A 22,113-nucleotide genomic window follows, 5' to 3' on the forward strand; every position below is an offset into this window, starting at 1 on the left:
CGTTTAATACCACTTTAAACTTGAACAAGTTTGCAGATAAGAATTTATGTGACCTGCCTAATTGTTCCAGGTCATGACTCCAGGTAGTAAAGCCAGGCAAACAGCGTTTTACAAAGAAGGTCAGCAGTGCCAGCTCCTGCATTGCTCTCATGAAAGGTTTTCTTTAGATTGGATAAATGAATAAATCAATCGATCTTTCTTCATTGTTTATTTTACAATATGTCACTAAATATATTTACATAACAAGACTTTTGCCTCAGTGCAATACATTTTTTTTTATGTTGCATAAGTACAAACTGTAGGATTTTAATTTTCTTTAAAAAGAGACACTTGACTGAAATTGCAGCTAAGTGTACAATGCAACATGTTCCGGCTTGCCAAAAGTCATTTCTCTTAATGATACAGACAACACCCAGCTGCACACTGTTCCGAGCAATATCCTTGGTATTCATTACAATGGTTTAAGCACATACACTCTGGTAGAATTAGAGATATTTTAAAGGGGATTTTCTGTTCTTTTCCACACAGTACAAAAATACTGCAAATTTTATGGAAAATAACCCTTTGCCGTGTGAGAAGCTGAACAAATGGTGCGAGCAAAACTTGGTTTATAAATGGTTTACATTATCCCTCTTCTGTATTTTTACAAATGTACACGAACTCTCGACTTACAGAGCATAGTGGGGCTGGCACACAAAACCTGACGGAAGGTAAAGGCAGAAGTGCTATCCACCCCAACCAATCAGATTCTTGCCATTTATGTTCAACCAGCGCTAGAAAAACAAAAGTTAAACCTGACTGGTTGCTATTAGCTACAGTTAGCATTTCTTCAGTCCTTAATTGTAATAAAAAAGCTTCTTTAGAGAGAATTCTGAGCAAATCAGATTCATATTTTTCTTTTGTAGCTGTCAGTACCTTAAAATGACCTTGAGGCTATTATATTTGAACTCTCCTTCTGAAAATGGTGGTTGCCTTGTTGCCATGTTCAGCCTCCTGCTTCAGCATTTTGAATCACTGACCTTGAACATGTATGCAGATAAAGACTTCTGACTTTTCTGATCAGCATATTTATTCCCGGTCAGAGAGCATTAGCTTAACTGGCAGGCATCTAGCAATCTCAGATGGAGGTCAGCAATGGCAGCTACCATATTTTTCCCAGGTTGTTTATAGCATGAATCTGATTGATGACTGCAGGCAACACAAAAAGTTCTTATTAGAAATGAGACCATTGTGTTTAGCACTATTTGCAGAAAGATCCAATAAGAAAATGGAATGCACAGCAGATATTACTGTATAAGAAAGGGCAAGCATCTTTACAATTTATCTTCACAGTGATATACCAGAAAGGTTGTGTTAGATCTACATAAAATAGCCCCATCCTTTCTTTTATGAAAAGGGAATAGTTCTAATCAGGAATGGATTTACAATGTACAAAACATGTTGCAACAAAACAATAACTGGATTATGCAATAAAGGCAAAGAAAATAAATGATGGCATGTTTAAGAATAGCAGGTCAGAAGATCTTGAACATTACGGACTGCATGACAACACACATTTATTTAACAAATACAACTCAATGATCAATAGTTAATTACTCAACCAGGCTGAAAATTGGTAAGAAAACAATGTATACCAAAAATAACCATTAGCTTGTTTCAATTCTAAGGTGTAGGTTTTGGCACTTTATGGGAACAAGTCCTTGCCCAATATCAGTCATATAAAAAGAAAATACACTTCTTTCTTTAACACACCTTGCAAATATAGTACCAGTGTACTAGCAAACACTGAAACATATTGAATAAACATTCCCACTGATTTGCACATGCATACACTATTCAAAGAACAACACCGTATCAATGGTTTGTGTCTGTATTTAAAAAGATTTCTTTGAGATCAATTCCCCCATGCAGCAGCAACCCTTTAGACCTCCTCTGGAGACCTTGTGTCTGATTTCAACCTGACAAACTCCTTGGAGACCTCATCGTTGGACCTCTGAGAAAGTATTCTTAGGATTGTCAGTCCAGTTTCATCCATGCAGATGTTCTTTGTCAGTGGATACCAAGATGCACAGTTGCCTTTCTCCACAATGCCCTTCAGTTGAATGACTGTCATTCCAATTATGCGATCTTCCCTTGCAAAGCAGTAGTCTTTTACACACAGGTGAAGTTCATAGGCTGCTGGCCCTTCTTCATTGCTTAGAATACTGTAATTGACAAACAAAAAGAAATTAGCCACAAGGACTATATTACAGAACCCTCTGCTGCACTAAGATTAAAAAGCTGTTTAACAACATAACATTTTGAATGCATTTTAAAGAAATATGCTGAGCTGTCTATTAACAAAATATGAAGATTATCTTTGGTATAACAGATCACATTTTAAAAGATTGTACTTTACTATCAGGCGACCCTAATTATCAGACTGCTGGTCTGGTTCTTTAATACCCAGCATAAATTATGGGTACAGTTGGAAACACAGTTCTCCCCATTCCCCTAACCTCCTTACTCTAGGCGTGCCCTTGATACCACCTCCCATCCTGCAAACATGGGCCTTCCTTCTCATATATTTACTGTCCATTGAAGTAGGCCCTATGACTCCAATACTGATCTTTATCCCTTTTAATCTCTATACCCTTAAAACCTTCTATTGTCACTATACTGTCCTTATTACCTAACAAAATGGAAATGTAGATTTATCTCCAAATCATACTTTTGACTCTATAGCTAGTCATATGCTGGAAGATTACTACATTCTGTTCATCTCTATTCGACACTTGTGATCATAAAACCTCTTCCAAAGTACAATGCTCTCCATGGCTTGCATTACTCTCTATACTACCCGAATATACAGCCCCTGCCCCCAAAATAATCTTAGCTTCTTTCAGCTAGGGAGCTTATATCTAGGTACCAGATATCTAGGTATCTAGATACTGGATACATGGAGCAATTGATGACCCAACTATATGATCGATATACACAGGCCTTAAACACCTGGAGTTCCTAGTTTTTCTTTCAAGATGCAGCTCACTTTTGCACATTACTGTCTCTGTAACACTAACACACAATCTATCCACATAGTGTTGAAACAGCAGAGAATGCTTGCTCCCCTCTTAAGTTACCATCACTCACCAATTCTCTTTCCTTCAACCTCATCTCTTTCTCCCCTCTTTGCTCTCAACTAACAGCACTTTTTGGTATAGTACTTTTTCCCAGACAACTGGCCCTCTCCATACCTACACATACAGGATTATCATTTTTATCAAGATGCGATGTGCTAAACCATCCCATAGGTTACCTGAAACTTTTGTCATTCATATGTTGTAAGACTAACTAACACCCTATGTGTACCACTGCACCTCAATTTCTCTTGTGGCTACAGGACAGAAAGTGAAATCTCCCTAATTGTACATAGATGGCAAAAAAACAAACAACAAAAAAACATAGGTTTTGACCTTTCCCTTCTCTGCCCGGAATTAACAAATGTTTTGGCCTTAGCTATATAAATTTCTGTAAGGTTTTTATTTCTCTCTTTGATCCCCTAGGGGGTGGGTGTCTTGCACTTCCTTCCAATCAAACACTGTGCCATCTGTCTGAAGAAATGGGGTTTGTCACTTTACTAGAAATGGGGTTTGTCAGACAGCAAGAACATAATATAGCCTCTAACCTTTCTCTACTCTATAAAACATTTGAGCTGGAGTTAAGCTTTAATGATATTCATTTTTTAACCTGAAGCACTGCCATGTTTGAGTTATCTTTATTTGCTTTTTCCCTATAATGAGGGAATATATATTATTTCAAATGATTATATTAATGAATGTCTTGGAATGCTATTATTTACTTTATAAGAACTATTTGAGACTTACCACAGTCAGTTAATTGGAAAAGTAGTAAAACATCTTGAAATGAAAAGGCATGGTACAATAAATTACTGATACAAAGCTCACTGTGGTTAATTTCAAATAGCTCCAAAACAGACATATGATAGAGATCAGCAGTAACTCCCAACAACACTGTGTGGAGGCAGCCTGGGGGCATTTCCATAGGGATAAACACCTGCTTCTCATAAACTCAGCAATAATAAGTGTCATATTTACTGTTTAAATGGAAACTGGATAAAACAGGCCTGCTAGGTATCCTGGATTTAGATGCTGTCACCATAGCAAAATGTAAGTAAGTGTATAGCTAGCCTAATGTGATTTTGTAAAAACAGTTTGCATTGTTCCATAAAAATCTGTATTATTCCAGTCTCTTACAGGCAAGACTATTTTAAAATCGGGTGTGTCATTATTTTATTCACCTGTAGCAATGTGATAATTGTATAAAATTGCCTATTAGTTTGTGCTTTAGTCAACATTTGCATGGAACAAAAAACTGATATACCCTACACTAATGTCCTGCTTAATTTAAAATACAAAAAAATACAATTGTTTATAAACTTTTTACTTATAAAATATTATTATGCAGTAATGGTAAAACTGCTTTTTGCTAAGAAAACTAAATAATTTGTCACTGACATTGACACTGTACATTTTTTGAATTAAGAGTTTTAGGATAAATGTAAATATCAGGAGATATCAGGAGCACAGAAAAACTGCCATACACCAACCTACAACAGGAGCATGAAGGTGGCAGAATGGGGGAGAGGGTCTCACACCAGGCAATGTTATTAGAGAGATGAAGAACTCTGAGGGCAGGGGCATCCCTAGACTCATCACTGCCTAAGGCAGCAGTGGTACACAATATGGGGGAAGGGGGGTGGCAGCACGCATTATGGGGGATGGGGGGTACACAGTAGATCTGTTCATTGTCCGACCCAGCTCACTAATGCCACTGGTTGCCAGTGAGCTGAGTGGGACACCAGGCAAGAGAATCCCAGGTTGCTAAGAGCTCTTAGCAACCTGGGATGTTCTGGCTGGAAAGGAGGCAGCAGGTGTGTCCCCCACGTGACCCAATGAGATGCCATCTGAGGCAATGGCCTCAAGATGCCTCATTACAAAGATGACCCTGTCTGAGGGGGTGTATCCATGGAGTCTGTGTCATAATTGTAATACCATTTTAGGAAGAACATGCAATATGATGGAGGACCAGAAATCTGTTTTTATCCTGATAAAACTTTTAAAAAACCTAACAAGCAAACTTGTCTTATTTGCCCATCTTTAAAATATATAATTGAAAGTGTATTGTTATATTTGGTAAATAAGTGCAAAAAAATGGGTTGATCCTACCTGAAATCCAGTTCTGTCCTATGTTCTATTCTAACACTGCAGTATTATCTTAAGGAGTCTTATCAACCCTGCCCAGTTAATCAATGTGAACTACAGAACACCACCCCCATTGTACAAAAAAAGGGGGGTTCTTTAGCTGTAACATACATTCTGATCTGTAGTGACAACTCTGCCTCTTTACAAATACAGTACAATAAGAGAGCATTGTCATCCTAGAACAGGAAGCTTGCTACAAAATCCTGCAGTGCTCCTGTTATGTATTTGCTACATCTACCCTGCTAACCTGTGGTTAGACATAACTTTTTGCCACTTAAACCTCCTGTCCCATCGCACTCCTGACCGGACAAAAACCCAAATCCAACTGGGTGGGTGCGGTGGTGACAACGGATGCCTCACTGAAATGTAGATAGATGAAAGTAGTCACTTGCACTCCATGATATTAAAGGCAATGCTGTTTATTGACTGAGATCACACACATCTCCTTAGCGACGTTTCGAGACCATCGCATGGTCTCGAAACGTCGCTAAGGAGATGTGTGTGATCTCAGTCAATAAACAGCATTGCCTTTAATATCATGGAGTGCGAGTGACTACTTTCATCTATAACTTTTTGCCAGTCTTTGGTTAAAATCAAAAGCAGCTGACTGAAGAAAACTGTAGAAAAAATGGAAACAACATTGGAGTACTTCGCCATAATGACTGACCAGAAATTTTGTTACACTGTTTTTATAAAATAAAAAGAGGAATCTAATTGTCTGATAATGGCAACAACACCAACTCCAGTTTTATAGAAACATCTAGAAAAGTTATTTTAAGACAGTGTGCGCGCTGAGTGCCACACACGAGAAGGGGGAGGGGCAGGACGTCTTAAGACGCCCTCCCGCTCCTAGCAGACGTCCATCCGGCCATTCACGAACAGCCATGGATGGAAGGTAGTTAAAGAATTATCACATTTGATTATAGCACTAAAATCGCACCTTTGGAATATTTTTTTTATATGTTAAATATACACTGAGTGACCAGATTATTATGACCACCCCATCAGTACTTCGTTGGGCCACGAGATGGCTCCACTAGATGACTTTGTTGGGCCGCCTCGTGACTCCACGAGATGTTGAAAGGTGATGCAAGGAGATGTTGAAAGGTGATGCAAGGAATCTGACACTGCACTGTTGCCCTTCTATTGTCTTGTACCAGTCTTGCCACTCTCCGTTCTGCCCTAACATTGACTAGTCGGCGACAGCCACAATTTGCACGTTCAGACCCAGATTTTCGGCTGACAGTCCAATCTTTATACACTTTAACAATGAGCCCCTCTTGAACATTTAACGGATTTTGCTGTTTTGCTGATACTCGCTCCATGGCTCCGAGCGCCAACAATCATCCCACGTTCAAAGGCTGTTAAATCGCGTTGTTTACCCATATCTTCAGAAAAAAATCACTTCTACTGTCGTGGTAAACAACCTGCTTCCCTATTTATAATGGTCTGGCCCTCTAGCAACTTCAGCGCGAAATTATAGCTAATTATAGCTAATTTGCCTACAAACGTCAGGTGGTCATAATAAACTGGCCACTCAGTGTACATTCCTTATATACGTTTCAAATGCTGTAGTTCATGCATTAGGAACTGTAAAAAGATCTGCACATTCAAAATGTAAATGACACAAATCCTAAAGTATACTGATGGTTTAACCTTTATGCCTGAAATGTCCATAGCCATAGGGCTGGCTGGAGTGTTTGGGAGAAATTATGTGACTTGCAATCATTAAGGACTTGTATGTATTTGGAGCATACCTTTATCAAGTGTGCAGTTAACTGAGTAAAACTGGTACAAATGTAGCCAAATGTTTAAAATATCAAGCACAGCTCTGTTACTCACAGAAAAGGTCTGATGGGCACTGAAAAAAAGCCATGGACAAGGATGTTTCACTCAGATGTTGCCATCAGATACTCTTCGCATGTACAGGAGCACACATGACATATTAAAAATCTAGATCTATGCATGCCAGTGACTCCTAATCTATTATTAGACTGCCATGTCAACAAATCTTATATGCAGAATATACTGAAAAGAGAAAAAGTAATATGTGGTACAGAACGATTAGGATGGGTGTGGGGTGGTTGTAGTTGAAGAACTAAAATTCTTAAGAGATAAAAATAAATGTTACTAAGCATTTTAGAAATAGTTGTGTTTATTATTTAGTAAGTGAGACAGACCATAAAAATAGACTAGAGAAAAGAACTGCACATACAAATGGAAAACTGGAAGAAGAGGCTAAAGTGACTCTGCCAGAGTCCAGTAATTAGCCTTACCAAGGCTATAGAGTTTGCAGGTCTGCTCTCTTAATTTGAAATGCACACACAGGGAGAATAAAATGTCAAATAACTTGTAAGAACAGCTGTCAGTGCAGGAAACCATTTTTCCTAAAAAAAATAGGTCTATATTTCATTTATCCCCAAAAAAATGATTATTTGAAAAGTCTGAAAAACTTACAATTGGAAAGTCTCATTGTATTTTGGTGACCAGGTGTTACTTTTTGTTTTAGTGCTTAATTTTCTTTTCTTGTCAGCCATATTGGGACCTAATGCATAGACTTCAACAAAAGGCCGAAACATAGCTGTCGTCTGCCAAATTAAGCCATTGAGTGCCACAACTGTAACAAAAGAGAATAGGGTACAGTCAGAAATATTGCTTTTCATGCCACAGAAAACCCAATTTAAAGTGTAATTCTAGTTTTTGACAAAAAAATCAACCCCCTTTAGGTAAACAACATACATTGCAAGGATTGGAACAGTTTATTTCACCATGTCCATTCTAAAGCTGGCCATACACTAACAGATTTCTGAACAAACGTTCGTACAAAAGATCTTTCTTTACTACCTTATAATGGCATCACATACTTGTCGAATGTCGAACAACATTTTGTTTGATTTTAACGTCCAATTTTGGAATGAATAGAATTTCCTGAACGGTTAGAATTTAATTCATACAAGAACATTTTTCCATCCTGCTCCTTAGAGGTTTTTTATCACTATGGTTGTAATCAATTGTCGATTTGACCCCATCAGCCAATAGGAAGTTGAATGAATGTTCTTTCAAATGAAAGCTCTTTTGAAAATTTACACTGCCCCTTCAGCAATGCGGTCATTGGAAGTCCGCCCCTCAGCAGGGCAGTCTTGCGATGATCGCAAGTACGAGCTGCCTGTCCAAGATGGGCAGATCGTACATGTTTTTTTATTACTTTACAGTGTATGGCCACCTTTACAGAGTATATCAACAAAAATGAAACTCCAGTTGATGGTGAAGGTGATCAGTGAAATGCAGTTAGACAATAACACAAGTAGAACAATAGATTTCTGGGAGCATTCTATATCATAATGATGTACAGTTACATGTCTGACAATTTTTAGAAAATTGCACTGTAGATTTAAATGGAAAGGTAATTTTTAATAAGGTTTAATTAAAACATATTTTGTTTATAAATGCTGTACGTAGGAAAACATTTTAGTTTATATGAAGACATTAAAAAACTGCTTGCAAATGAGAGATAACAAAAAGAGGACAATAAAGTTTTTAAGATGGTATGCATCATAATTGAAAATCTACTATGCTGTGGATGAAAAGTGTTTTGCAGAAATACAGTTTCCGCTTGCTGCTTCCCGGATAAATTGTTCTGATTTTATGTGTCAATGATGACTTTTGTTAATTTTCAGCTTACTTTTTACTGTAATCTTGTGTTCACCATTCCCAGGATGAGTGAAAATATCCACTTGAACTGAAATTTCTCCAACTGAACTTTCTGAAGACAGGCCTGAAACAGATAAGTGAAAAGGTCAGAGCCATACAAACAGTAAACATAATAGCCACAACTGGATATACTGTAAGGACAAGTGCTTGTCAGTTAAAATGTTTTCTTTCTTGTCTGTTTCTTCGCCTCCCTGTAAATATAAGGGTCCACTTTTTTAATACAAGAGACATATGTTGTAGGTATTTCAAAAAACCTTATTTCAGATTCCTACCTACTTTGGTTGTGTAAATAGAGGATACCACCCTTCTGATTCAGATTTGTTTTTTTAACATATGTTCAATCCATGACCCATACGCAAATGTATCTATGAATCTTTGCAAGTCCGTCCTTGTCAATTAGTCTATCAGCTGCCATATAATGACTATCAAGTCATATAATCTGCCAGGATGATAAGCAGTGTAAGATTATCGGGTTTAGCTGTTTATCTCATATTTATGGGTACTCTTACATATCCTTACACTGCAGGATCTACCAATAGCAGATATGAAAAAAATGTTTCTTTCCACATGAGGGTGTATATCTAACTTCTATGTCTTAACCACACTAATTCTAAAAGCAATACAATAAATGTAGCTTTTAACCAATGTATTGTAAATTAAGAAATTGAGCACTTGCACCAAACATATAATTATGCCACAGTAAAAGCATTAGTGTGAAATCTGGGAGTAAAAAATTGGAACGGCTGCAAAACCATACAGTGATGCCATGTGTGAAATAGCTGCACCAAAGCAAGACATTGTTGTTGAAGCCCTAGTGTTGCATATCTGTCACCTATGAATCACAGTGCTGCAAAACAGTCAACAACAAGATATAAACCAAATTTAATCCTCAAATATATTCTTATTGAAAAGTGATTAGCAGTGGAAAAAAATATGCTTTAGTAGAATGCTACATACAGTAGGGGTGGACACTGCTACCTTCCCAGGCACTGTGGACAGTTAACCAAAATGACCATTGATAAGTTGACTATACTGTTACACTGTCACAATATTCTTGACACTGACTAAAAAAATTTCACAAATCCATAGTGACCTTTTAAAGCCCATTGAAGTTAGAATTGTAATAGTCTTTCCTGTTACAGTGGTGGTACATGGTGTCTTAATATGACTGGACAGTCCAATGGGCACCAGATTTAGACCCAATGTTCTTAGTAATCAGGTCAAAGTAACAAAACTGGCCTAACATGCACCTTCTCTTACTTTGCAATACAAGTTGTTGAAAGGACACTTGTGCTGAGGAGTGTGGCTGTTACTTAGCACATCAGCATAGAGCTTTGTTGTGAGAGAACAGGAAACACCATTTTTACTGAGATAAAGGTAATTTGAAAGAAATTAAATACTAAATGTTCAACTTGAAACATAAAGGACACGATACACCTTGCCCTTTTGGTGCCCTTGAGCTGTTTCCAATAATAATGTTGTTTTATTTGGGAAGAAAACATGTGGCACAGTTGTATAATTTGTAACTATGCTCATTATTTTAATATATTGGCAAGTACAGAGTCAGTATAATACTTTGCAGTGCTACTATCAGAAACAAAATTAAATACTGAATATTTAAATACAGTGTGCTACTTTACAGCTTTTTGTAGATAATTAAGAATTTGCATATCACAAATAAGTTCAGAAGTACCATATCTACTCAGTGAACTAGTGAGCTAAAGCAATATTTGGAAGTTTTAATAATTATTTCGCAATTTGACAATAAAGATGCTCTCTTCTCTGATTCTGACTATGGAACCACAATGCAAAAAAAAAATTAAAGATAGAAAAGAAAAAAATGCTAGAACTGCAATAGCAACATTCATTTAGCAAAAGTACATATAGAATATCTTTTAAAAAATGTATTTCACTCCTTTAAAATTAATGGAATTGTCTGTGCAGCTTCTCAAGAATTCATAATTCTTAAATAAATGCCAGGGTAAAACAGATAGGGGTAGCTAGGGGACACAGATAGTATATCAATCAGACATTCACAATCATGAGAGCCTCTATGTATCATTAATTGTACTCTTTATCACTGAATTTAAACACCCTTGATCTCTTGCAAATGTAGTTATTATTGCTGTGATCAAGGTGTGTCGGCGTCACAAAAGTTATCATCTTGACCTAGCCATAAACATTCAGTAATTGTGACCTGATCAATGAAATGAAGATCAGTTTGTGGTATCTCAGACCTCTGTGGACACCACTGACATATAATATTATTATTCAGAGATAAATGCCAACATTGTCCTAAAATACAAGCATATTTATGTATAAGAAAGATCTCTGAGTTGGATTGTTTGATTGTTATTGTCCATTGTTATTTATGTACTATACAGCAGAATCTTTTGAACATTACATGTATTTCACTGTATGAGACTCTATAGCAGTCACATATTCTGCTATTGCTATAGTTAAGTGTTTGACCACAGGCATTATCTCACAGTCTTCTGATCTTCCCAGTGTCTTTAAATTACCTGCTAACACTTCTAATTTTGGCTAATAGGAAGAAATAATAACCACAGAACTAGAGCAAGAACAATAAGGTGTCTGCAAAGTGGCTCCTCCACCTTGCTCAATAGGCCTAAGCATAAATGATATTCAAACGGTTTTTGCAATCCCAGATTTTTGAAAATGAGAAAACAGCTTGAAACAGGTCAACTGCAGGTCATAAAAAAGTTAGCTGCAGGTAAAATGCATCTGTAATGAATTCTGAATCATTTCGGAAGCATCACAAAATAATGTCAAATTGATGCCATTGGTACAAGCCTAAAGCCTGTTGGCACAAACCCTAACAGTTGCCAATGCAACCTGTGTTGGTTGGGAACGTGCTGTGCAACCCAGATGACTAAAACCAGTAATATTTTGCCAGTATGCCCAACTCCCTCTAATGTCTATAGCCAGCCTAAAAATATTTTGTTAAGGGAGGGAAAACTTCTGCAGGTATGAAGTGGAGGCATTTAAACATTTCAGCTGAATCTCAGACCATTCTGAATCAGGAAGTGTTGGAACTTTTCCTGTAAGAACAGTCTAAAATGTATCTATACATGCTGTGCTCCCACACAATCTTATTGGCTATATGATGGGCAGCCTCACTGGCCAATAGGAATGTGGAAGAGGTAGTAAGGTGGGCGGTTAGCACTATTAGAAAGTTTTCACTGTCCAAACAGCCCAAGAACTGACTGTGGTAAAAAAGTTTTTGACGTTGCCACAGGTATGGCCAGGCACCTCTAGCTGAGAGAGTTGCTTTAGCAAAGTATAGGAAGCATGGCAAGCAAATGTCCAGAATCCTAAAGGAGGTTTTAGCAGGTGTAGAATGGGGATATTAAATTTTGTTCAAATTTGAGTTTTCATTGCATTTTTAGAATATTAGAATATATCCATTACCTTTCTCACCCATCTAAACAAATGAAGGCCAAATGGCAGAAATAATTTATATATTTTTAATAGGAAGTAGCTTTTGGAAGTCTTCTGGAGAACTTTTGGAGTGAGGCTGTAGCATGGAAATTTAAGGAAAAAGAATTGGAACAAGAGTTCTGCCTTTTGGCAGCTAGTCATAGAATATGAGACAATGTTAGAAAGAAAGAGATTATGCATTTCAATTTGAAGTATTTCAATTTGAAGTAATCCCTCAGGCAAAGGAGGAGAACACATTTAGGGATTTTTCAGACCGCATTCTTCAAAGGATTGCTGCCTGCAGATAACGTTTCTCTTATGCCCTGCTACCTCACAAAGTAAATAAAAAAGAATACCTCCTATAAAAGGCACTCCATTATCTGAAGCCAGAACACCCACCATAGCTTTTATCTGAATGCAGCAACTGCAGCTCCAAGCGTGAGAATCAGCCCATGGAGTAAAATGTAAAAACAGCAAAGAACACTTATACTCTACTCTGTTTAATAAGATTGGATGAAGTCAAGTCTGTACTGCTTCTGGAATTTCAATCTAGTTTGGCACCCAGGCATGGGAGACTAAAATGAGCACCAAAGCTTGACTTGGCCATCTAGAACATGTCATTTATTGCCCCTTGAATATTGTTTTTTCTTGAAAATGAATCACCATGTCAAAGGATTAAATTTTACTATGTTCAATTTCTGATCAAGAATTGAATCCTGCTAAGCTTTGAGTGTAGAGTGGTGATATGGGTAGTTGTATAGCGGAGGGAGAAGTACAATTCACTACTTGCTCTAAAAATGTTGTCAGAGACATTATTTACTAAAGGGTTGATTGACTAAAGGCAAACAGTCTGTTTATTGGGGAGGGTAGTTTTCACTTTGAAAGATAATTTGCCCTAGCTTGTAAATGTGGTGAAATTTCACTAGAGATTACCCAATCACGTGCAAGAAAATAAAAAAAAACAGTATTTTTGCTTGCACATAATTGGATGATAGAAGTCAGCAGAAATTGTCCTTATTCACTAAGCTAAGGGAACAAAAAAATCCCTTGCAAAGTGAATAGCCTATTTGCCTTTAGCAAGTTAACCCCACAGTGTTCTGGTGGCTGCCCTGTTTTATCCTCAAAAGTCCTTCTACATACAGTGATCACAGATACTTCCCTACTACCCTGCATGATCTGTGACTGTCATCAGGAGAAACTGCAAGTGATTTAAAAAACAAATCATTAGAATACATAAGTAATTAATACATTTCACACTATAATTCTGCTTAGGAAATATACATTTAGCTTTATTGGGTTGGCTACAAATCAGTTTGCAACAATCATAATTTTGGAGTTTGAAAAAATCCAAATAGGAAATTACTAGTATGCTTTGATATTGCTTTTTACTGTCTGCAATGAGAAGGTCTATTCAACTGTTTGATGCTTACACCAGCAGTCAGTGTCAAGCATAGATAATTATTTATTGATTAAGCATCAGGTAAAATTGGTAAACATTCCTATTAGATTTGAACAAAGTGGGCTGCTTTGTTAGATGGTTACAACGTTAATGAACATATAAAATTATAATTTATTATACAGCAGGTTACTCAATAAAGAAACAGCAGAAATAGGAAAAAAAAAAAGAGTAACGTAATAGATCTACATCATGATCAACTCCAGTAGTCTGTGCATTGGCTTAGCCTCCACCCTGGGTGCTTTATTATGCTCATTTGTCTGGGGTTCAGGGGGGTGCTCCAATATTTATACAAAAGAAGGTCCATGGGTATAGGTTTTTCCAGGGCACCTAAGAAAGCATAATAGATATGCAGGATCTTGGAGGTGCCATTTGTCACTATAGAAATGGTATTCTGAATATGGTTTTCATTAAAAAAAATATGGTTTTGTTACCTAATATTTTTAAAATTACAATAGCAATTACCCCTGTGTAGAATGTTTAGTCGGCTGAGTCCACTACTATTGCCTTTAATACATGCAGGGAAGAGGCTGGGCACTCTGTTAAAATATATACTGTTAAACCCAAATTTATTATGCAAGTTGTGATGAAGTTTCTTGGTAATTTTTCCTATTCTATGTAAATTATGTGCCTCTTCTGTAAGATTAGCCCTGTAATGTCATTTTTTTTAGTTATATGATGGGCAGCATTATTCATAAACGAGGATAAGGTCAAGAACATTGAAATAAAGTCAAAAGCACAATGCAGCATAAATTCCAGCTACACAGTAGAACCTTCAAATACGTATTTGGTTCTTTTCACCATCATATAACATTTCATTGATGAAATGCTTGAGTCTATGACTTAACTGCACTTAAGTTGGTAGCATTTATTGACTTTGTATTTTATGAATGTTGCAATTTAACTATTCATACATACAGATATGTGTTAACCACTCTCAACAGAATTCAGACAATCCTGCCATCATAGCCATACCAGCAAAAAAGACAGTAAACACTCAAATGTTTTGCTAACAATACCATCCACCTCCCCTTACATTCTGAAAAAATCATCCTCTGAAGTCTGTACTGAAATGTTCCTGCTGTTCCTGATGTCACTATAATGTATTCTGTAATGGGTGGCGGTCAGAGAGAGAAACAAGTGAGAACTGTGGGAAATTTGGGACATCAACACTTGCGAAGAATTGGTTTCAGTGCAGACTTTAGTGGAAGGCACCTCAGATTTGGAGAGGAGTTCTAGGACATGGACAGCAGAAAAAGGTGATTATGTACTGTCTTCTTTTATAGGTATGTTTGCATAAACATTTTTTTTTACAACGACAACATCAGTACAAGCCAAATTGTATATTTCCCTTTATTTGGAGAAAAGTAGTTTAGAACTGTATTAATCATTTACTCCTGACTTTTTAAAAATCAAACCCATGTCAAAGATTGAATACTGTTTTTAAATTGAGTTAAGTATTTCATACCATTCACCTTGCACTGCAGAAGCCCTCCTAAGTCAAGTTTCAAAGCTGCAGGTTTTCCTACAAGTTGCTGAATATGAAAGTTAAGAAATAAACTACATTCATTAAAGCATCATTATGGTATGTGTATTTGCTTATTTTTGTGTTAATGCATTAATAGCGCTGCTTATAAAGCTAGCAGCAGTCATTGCCACTGTTACAAGTGTTTTTAATTGTAAAATTATGCAGAGTTTCAAGAATAAAAAACATTATTATTCCTAAATGATGCATAAAAATATCATGAGTTTAACAAATGAGCATCTGCTAAAGTTTTCAATTTGCTCCTTTGGTAGACTAGTTAATCTTAGAAAGACCTACTGTTACATGTATTCTACAGTATGCCCTATATCATTTTTCATTGCTGATGTTGACAAATTTTACATCTTCTGTGTATAAATATGAGGAAAGATTTCAGACCTTAAATGAATATCAAGTTTAGTAAAGCTTTTATTTCCAGCCATCTGGCAGAATCCTGTTTAAAGGTTTGACAGGCTTGTTTTAAGGGAACAGTTGTTAAACAATGGTAAATTTACAAGAACAGATGGATTAATCTGGCTAAGGGATATGTGCTGTAAGAAGAAGCTGTTTTCTCTGTTTTGAGTGAGGAGTTGGGGCATTCTACCAAAGTATGTAACCCTTTGTCATTTTATGTTCTGTTAGTTGAATTTTTTTTAATGTTGGTTAACTGTCCCATTTTAACAATTGATATGACTCCTATTGTGAATAGAAAGCCCAAGTAAAATATTCAGATCCATTTTCTTACATGCATTTATAATCTTCTGATGATAACCTTAGCTATTTATATTATCAAGATTATTACTGCTAAATCTGCAGAAATCTAGCCACACAAGCAGCATTCCAGGCTCAGCACTAAACTATACAAATTGATGTGTAAGATTTGTTCCAATGTATAGATGCATTTGAGAGTTTAAAAAAAAGTGACTCACAGGCATCGAAAAGGGATTCCCAACACGTGTTCAAAATACCCACCAAGCTCTCCCTGACTAATATTGTGTACTGAGCTAGACTGCATCATATACTGGAGTAGGAAACACCAGAAGAAGGTGTTTTCTATATGTATAGGCACAGTTTTATTGTTTTATGTTTATCATGCTGATGTTAATAAAAATACAAAAATTCTCTTACTGGTTGATACCTTGCTTGCATGACTAGGAGACTGCACAATATAGGAAGTTTATGTTCCTCTTGGAGATGGTAAAGAGTACGGCTTCAGTTGGACAGAAGCACTGCAGGAGAGACAAGATCCTATTGTTCCAGAGTTTGAGTGGCTGCTTTTGACCCAATTTTATGTTGGTGATTTCATTGTGGTAGGTGTGTTTCATTTTAGCTTTTCTGAGGATGTTTCTTTTGTGGCTACTATAATTGTATTACATTGGCTTATTGAGCTGGAAGTGAGTTTAAAAAAAAAGGTGGTGATTTTGTTTTGTATGCCTCCCAGGCCAAACATTCTGAGTACTACCCTGTGTCTGTGTGGTGCCAAGGAGTCCACATAGTTGAAGTCTAACTGGATTGGGGTCAGGTGAGTAAAGGCCTGTGCCAATAGACTGTGGGCTTGTGTTGATACCAATGGTTTGACATTAGTTTAGGATGCTTATGAGATAATTTAAGGGGCTATTCACAAAGCTGCCGAAGGCAGTCGAGTGAATAACCCAGCCAATGTGAAGTGAGCCAAACTACGGTTGGCTATTCACTTCTGGCTTGTACGACTGATTTCAGCCTTGTACATTGTATATCGAAGGACTTCAACTCAGCTGTTCCAACATCTGGATCGGCTGAACCGAAGCTCTGGCAGCTCATTTGCAGCTGTTCGCCCCTATTCTCATAGGGGCCAAATGGCAGTGAGTGAATAGCTTAATGTTGCAAAGCGGCATTCGGCTCAGCTATTCTACTCAGTACCTCCATGGTACCAAGCAGAATATGAAATCAATGAAAAAAGTAAAAAAAATGAAAAAGATTTTAACCACTTCCCGTCCGGCGAACGCTGAAAGACGGCCGGACGTGAGTCTCCTGGATGTGGGTGGGCATCTTTAGACGTCCTTCTTGCCTGCGCCTGCTCGTTCGCGCCAGGGGGCGCGCAAGAGCGGGAAACCGCCAGGATTTTAAACGGCCACTGATGGCCGTTTACATACAAGCGGTTCGGCGTATGCTGTCAGCGCGATCCCGGGCGTCATCCATCCCGATGGATGTGGCGGCTCTGTGCACTGAGAATGGAGGGAGATCATTACAGATCTCCCTCCGCTCTCCTCCCGGTCTCTGAATGCAGGAAGTGATGTATATTACATCACTTCCGCATTTCTCTGTCACTCTCCGGTACAGAAACTGGAGAGAAGCTGATGAAGCACACCTGTGCTTCATCAGCTTCTCTGGGGGGTCCCTAGGTGACATTAGGGGTCTTAGAGACTCCTGATGTCTCCATAAAGGGGACCTGTCACTGTAATTTGTTATTACATAGGGGACTTCTTAGCACCCTATGTGATAACAATAAAGTTAAGTGTAAAAAAATAAGTTTAAAAAAAATTGTTCACAAAATAAATAAAATTTACACACACAAATAAAAAAAAACCACAAAAGTTTTCTAAAGTCCTCCACCCCCACATAGATGCGCAAAAATGCGTTAGGTGTGCCTACACGCCAAAACGAAGTTTGCGCCCATTACGCCGCATATGTTACATATCGCAGTGAGAGCAATAACTTTCAATCACTGATAACAGTAAAGTGATGATCGCTAAAATCTTTTAAAGCAACGCCTATGGCCAATTTTGGCTATGATAGTTTGTGATTTTGCGGGTGTGCACAATTTTAAGGCTTGACATGTTTGGTGTCTATTTACCCGATGTGACCTCGCCTTTTATATTTGGCAAAAAAATTGGGTAAAAATAAATGTTTCCTAAAATAATAAAGGGAAAACCGTTTAAAAAAAATATTTGGTACTTTTTTGTTATATAGTAAAAAATAAAAACCCTAGTGGTAAATAAATACCACAAAAAGAAATCTCTATCTGTCCCCCAAAAATGGTATAAAATTCGTTTCAGTACAGTGTTGCATGACGGAATAAACGTCAGTTGAAGTACCGCAGCTCTGAATACTGAAAAATGGCCTGGACAGGCAGGGGTTGTAAATACCCCAGTCAGCAAGTGGTTAAAATGTAAATAAATAGTTTAATCAAAAAAGAAAAAAAAAATTTAAAAAGAAAAAAAAAAATCAAAACAAAATGGGTGGAGCTAGCAGTGACAGCAACTGGTTCCTATTGGCCGTCACCTGCTAGAGTCTTCTAGAAAGTCCCGGCCAATGAATAACAACTGGGCAGAGCCGCCGTGACATCATGACCAGCTCTGAACCAGTTGTTATTGTTTAATGACAGTTCGGCTTCCCTAGGTCATTTGGGGACACTGATCTGTCATTACAACTGGACGAAGACAGCCGTGAAATCACGGCTGGCTCCGCCCAGCTGTCATTTGCGGGGCGAAAGGCCAGTCTTTGGCAGGCCATTCGCCCTACTTTGGCTGACACTTCGGCTCAGGCGGCCAACGAGAAGGGCTCCGGTGGCCAACGAGAGCCAAAGGATCAGCGGAAGCTACGCTGGATCCTTTGGCTCCTTTGTAAATAGCTCTTTTAGTGTTCAACGACATGTTCAATTAACCTACAGTTGACCTTCTGACCTTCATTTCACCTCCTTCATTTCACCTCCTTCAGTCAGGTTTTGTATTCCTATAGGTAGTATAGGACATATGTCCGAAAAGACGGGGTTTTGCTTGTCTTTTGCACATTATACATTAAAGTGCAATGAACAAGCACACCCACAAGTTTTATAATGCATTTCATGTATTAAAATCAAGGTCATGCCTAACAAAGAGCACAGATAAACACATGTCAAATGACAGATATAATATTGAACACTATAGCTAACCGTATACAAAGCATACAACTAAGCTCAGACATGTAGGTTTACAAAGACAGTGTGAAACACAAGAATTCGTAAGACGTTTCCAAATGGCATTACAGTCAGGTATAAAAGAATGAGGTCTAAAAATGCAATGTTATGAGGTTTACAAACATCTCTTTCTCATAGCAATAGTCGCTCTCCCCTTTTACAACACAGCCGACTCGCCCATATGATGTTCAATGAAGCAGGAAATGTCACAGCACAGATTGGGGGAGCTGGGGCCCGAGGGAACAAAAACTCTAAAAGTGCATGTCTTACTATAGATTTATCTATGGAGCTGAATAAAGTGCAATACCTTTATTTCTAAGCCTAAAAATGATTTTGGTATGTATGTGTGTATGCATCAGTAATGTGAAGGCTAGAGACCCTAGTGAGGCATCAACATTTTTACAGGAAAGGTAGAGACAAGTAGATTGACATTTCAAATGATGACAGAAAACAAAGTATGTGTTTGTCATCAGGTAAAATCATTCATACTCAAAACGTTACTTGAAAAGCAGCAATTGTTGCATTGAGAAATGTTGACCTTTCTGTCAAAGTTTACATTCTTGTTTGTAGCCTTTCAGAGATGATGTGCATTTCAAAACAAAAGAATAATACAATATAAGTAACTGTAGTATCGGTACTATTTAATTGCTTATTGTTATGGGCATGCACTGTTAAACCCAAAGTTTGCATTTTAGCTTTATGTTACATATTGTAGAGTGAAGAATGTTAGATGTATAAGCTGCATGAATTTAATGTGACGTTAACTTTTTCTTTTTTACATAGACTGCCGAATTATATTATTGGAAGAAAATCTGTCTGTTCCAAGAAAAAAACAAAATAGGAACGATGCATCTCTCAGTTACTTGTAATAAAGTATCAAGAAGCATAATTTAGCACTGGCTCAGGTTTCTGTCGTGTCATCAAAACTCATCTGGCAAACGTCCCCACATTGAACAAAAATATGCAACATTTATTATTTTTAAATTTGTATTTCCTTCTCAGATATACTGTATATAAGGACTTTAACTGCAGTTATATATTTATTGTATAACCCTACTTGTTGATCCATCTTTCAATAATTACTTGAAATATCACCGTTTCCTAAAAGTGAACCCAAAGTTTTTTTCTGCGTCCACTGTTGAGCTCAGTTCTGTGTACCACTTGGGGAATCAACACTAACCAGCACTGCAAAATTGAATTTTTGATTTACCTCTGAAAACCCTTTCCTTTGCAGATGCCTTTAGGAGATTGGACACTGGCTAACAAAACTGTAGGGACATTTCTAATATAACCACCCTTCCACTCCCAGCAAGCCTCAGTTTCATAGCAAGCAATACGGAGTAAATCATAAGAAAAGAGGGGAGGGACCTTTTCTGTGATGGCACTCTCAGGGCTTGTTCAAATGCTATCCAGTGTGTTCCAGCATGGATAGTGGCCAGCATTCACTGGATCACATAAAGCAAGCCTCCCTACGTTCTGGGGTGGGAGGGGGGCGTAAATGACTATTTTATGTGATCGTACTGCACCACAGGCATTGCTGTGCCTCATGTTCTGGTGCAGGTGATCACACTGCAGGCGGGAGGCATGGCTGCGGTGCCATTGACATGAATGGCATCACCAAACCCCCTTCTGCCCCAGAACGTGCGAGACTTTAATTATACGACCCAGTGCATTTCGGCCACTAACCATGCTGGAATGCACTAGATAGCATATAAACAAGCCCTCAGCCTCCCCCTGCACAGAGATTTTCCAGCTCATGGGACAACAATCTAACGCTAGTTAACTGAGAGTGACTGTCAAAGGGACTGGTAGCCCTTTATACAAACAAACAATAGCAATCATCATATGTTTTAATGCAAACATGCACTGCTCATGATGTCTTCCAATTCTGACTCTTAACCCCTTGCCATCCGCCCATTGTAAAATTACGGGCAGAAGGCGAATCCTTCCCGGCGGGGTCACGTAAATGTACATCATTTTGTTTTCTGCCAGGAATCTGGGCAGCCGTTACCGGCTGTTACACATGCAAGCGATTGGCGGCTCTATAGACATCCAATCGCTTGTATGCGCCGCCATGTGCGCCACCCCCTCCCGCAGTACCGCCGTCCCGCCGCCTTACCCTTACCCCTGTCCTGCACCCTTACCTTCAATCCCAGGCTCAGCTGCCCCACCTGCAACCCGGGACCGGCTCGGGAGGGTGTCAGGAGGAAGATTATGAGGGAGATCAGCATCTTCCTCCTTGCTGAACTCAGTCCAACGTCTGAATGCGGAAGTGATGTTTATTACATCACTTCCGCATTCACCTGTCAGTCCTCTAGCTGCGATAGCCAGAGATAAGAAGCTGGTGAAGCCGATCTCTGCTTCATCAGCTTCTTTGGGGGTCCCCAGGTGACAATAGGGGTCTTTGAGACCTGTCAGTTTGCCTGTGCTATCACATAGGGGGATTGTTATCCCCTATGTGACAGCAATAACGTTAAGTGTAAAATAAAAGTCACATATAAAGAAATGTAAAAAAAACACAAAAAACCTTAAGTCCCCCAACCCCCGTATACGCATATATATAAACGTAAATACGCGTCGGGTGCGCCAACACTCGAAAAGCGACAATTGCGGTACACATGTTACATATGGCCGCAAACGTGGGAGTGAGAGCAATAATTTTAGGGCTATCAATCACTGATAACACTAAACTGATGAGCGGTAAAAGCTTGTAAAGCGTCACCTATGGCCAATTTTGGGTAGTGTCATTTTTTGAGGTTTCACGGGCGCGCACAATTTTAAGGCTCGG

At 38.2% G+C, this 22,113-nt stretch overlaps 1 protein-coding gene across 1 annotated transcript in view; it reads right to left on the minus strand.

The window, feature by feature from the left end:
- Positions 1 to 1,119: 1,119 nt before the first annotated feature.
- Positions 1,120 to 22,113, minus strand: part of LOC108796994 (protein unc-13 homolog C-like) — a 260,177-nt gene continuing 239,183 nt past the window's right edge. Inside the window, exons 21-23 of the mRNA XM_018568562.1 lie at positions 8,944 to 9,036; positions 7,719 to 7,878; positions 1,120 to 2,204 (exon numbers count right to left, since the gene is read on the minus strand). Of these exons, the coding sequence (XP_018424064.1) occupies positions 1,922 to 2,204; positions 7,719 to 7,878; positions 8,944 to 9,036 (536 nt within the window). The 3' untranslated portion in view covers positions 1,120 to 1,921. The remainder of the gene's footprint in view (positions 2,205 to 7,718; positions 7,879 to 8,943; positions 9,037 to 22,113) is intronic.

The sequence above is a fragment of the Nanorana parkeri genome, unplaced genomic scaffold (genome assembly GCF_000935625.1).
Source record: "Nanorana parkeri isolate BGI_ZX_2015 unplaced genomic scaffold, ASM93562v1 scaffold1208, whole genome shotgun sequence".
NCBI lineage: Eukaryota > Metazoa > Chordata > Amphibia > Anura > Dicroglossidae > Nanorana > Nanorana parkeri.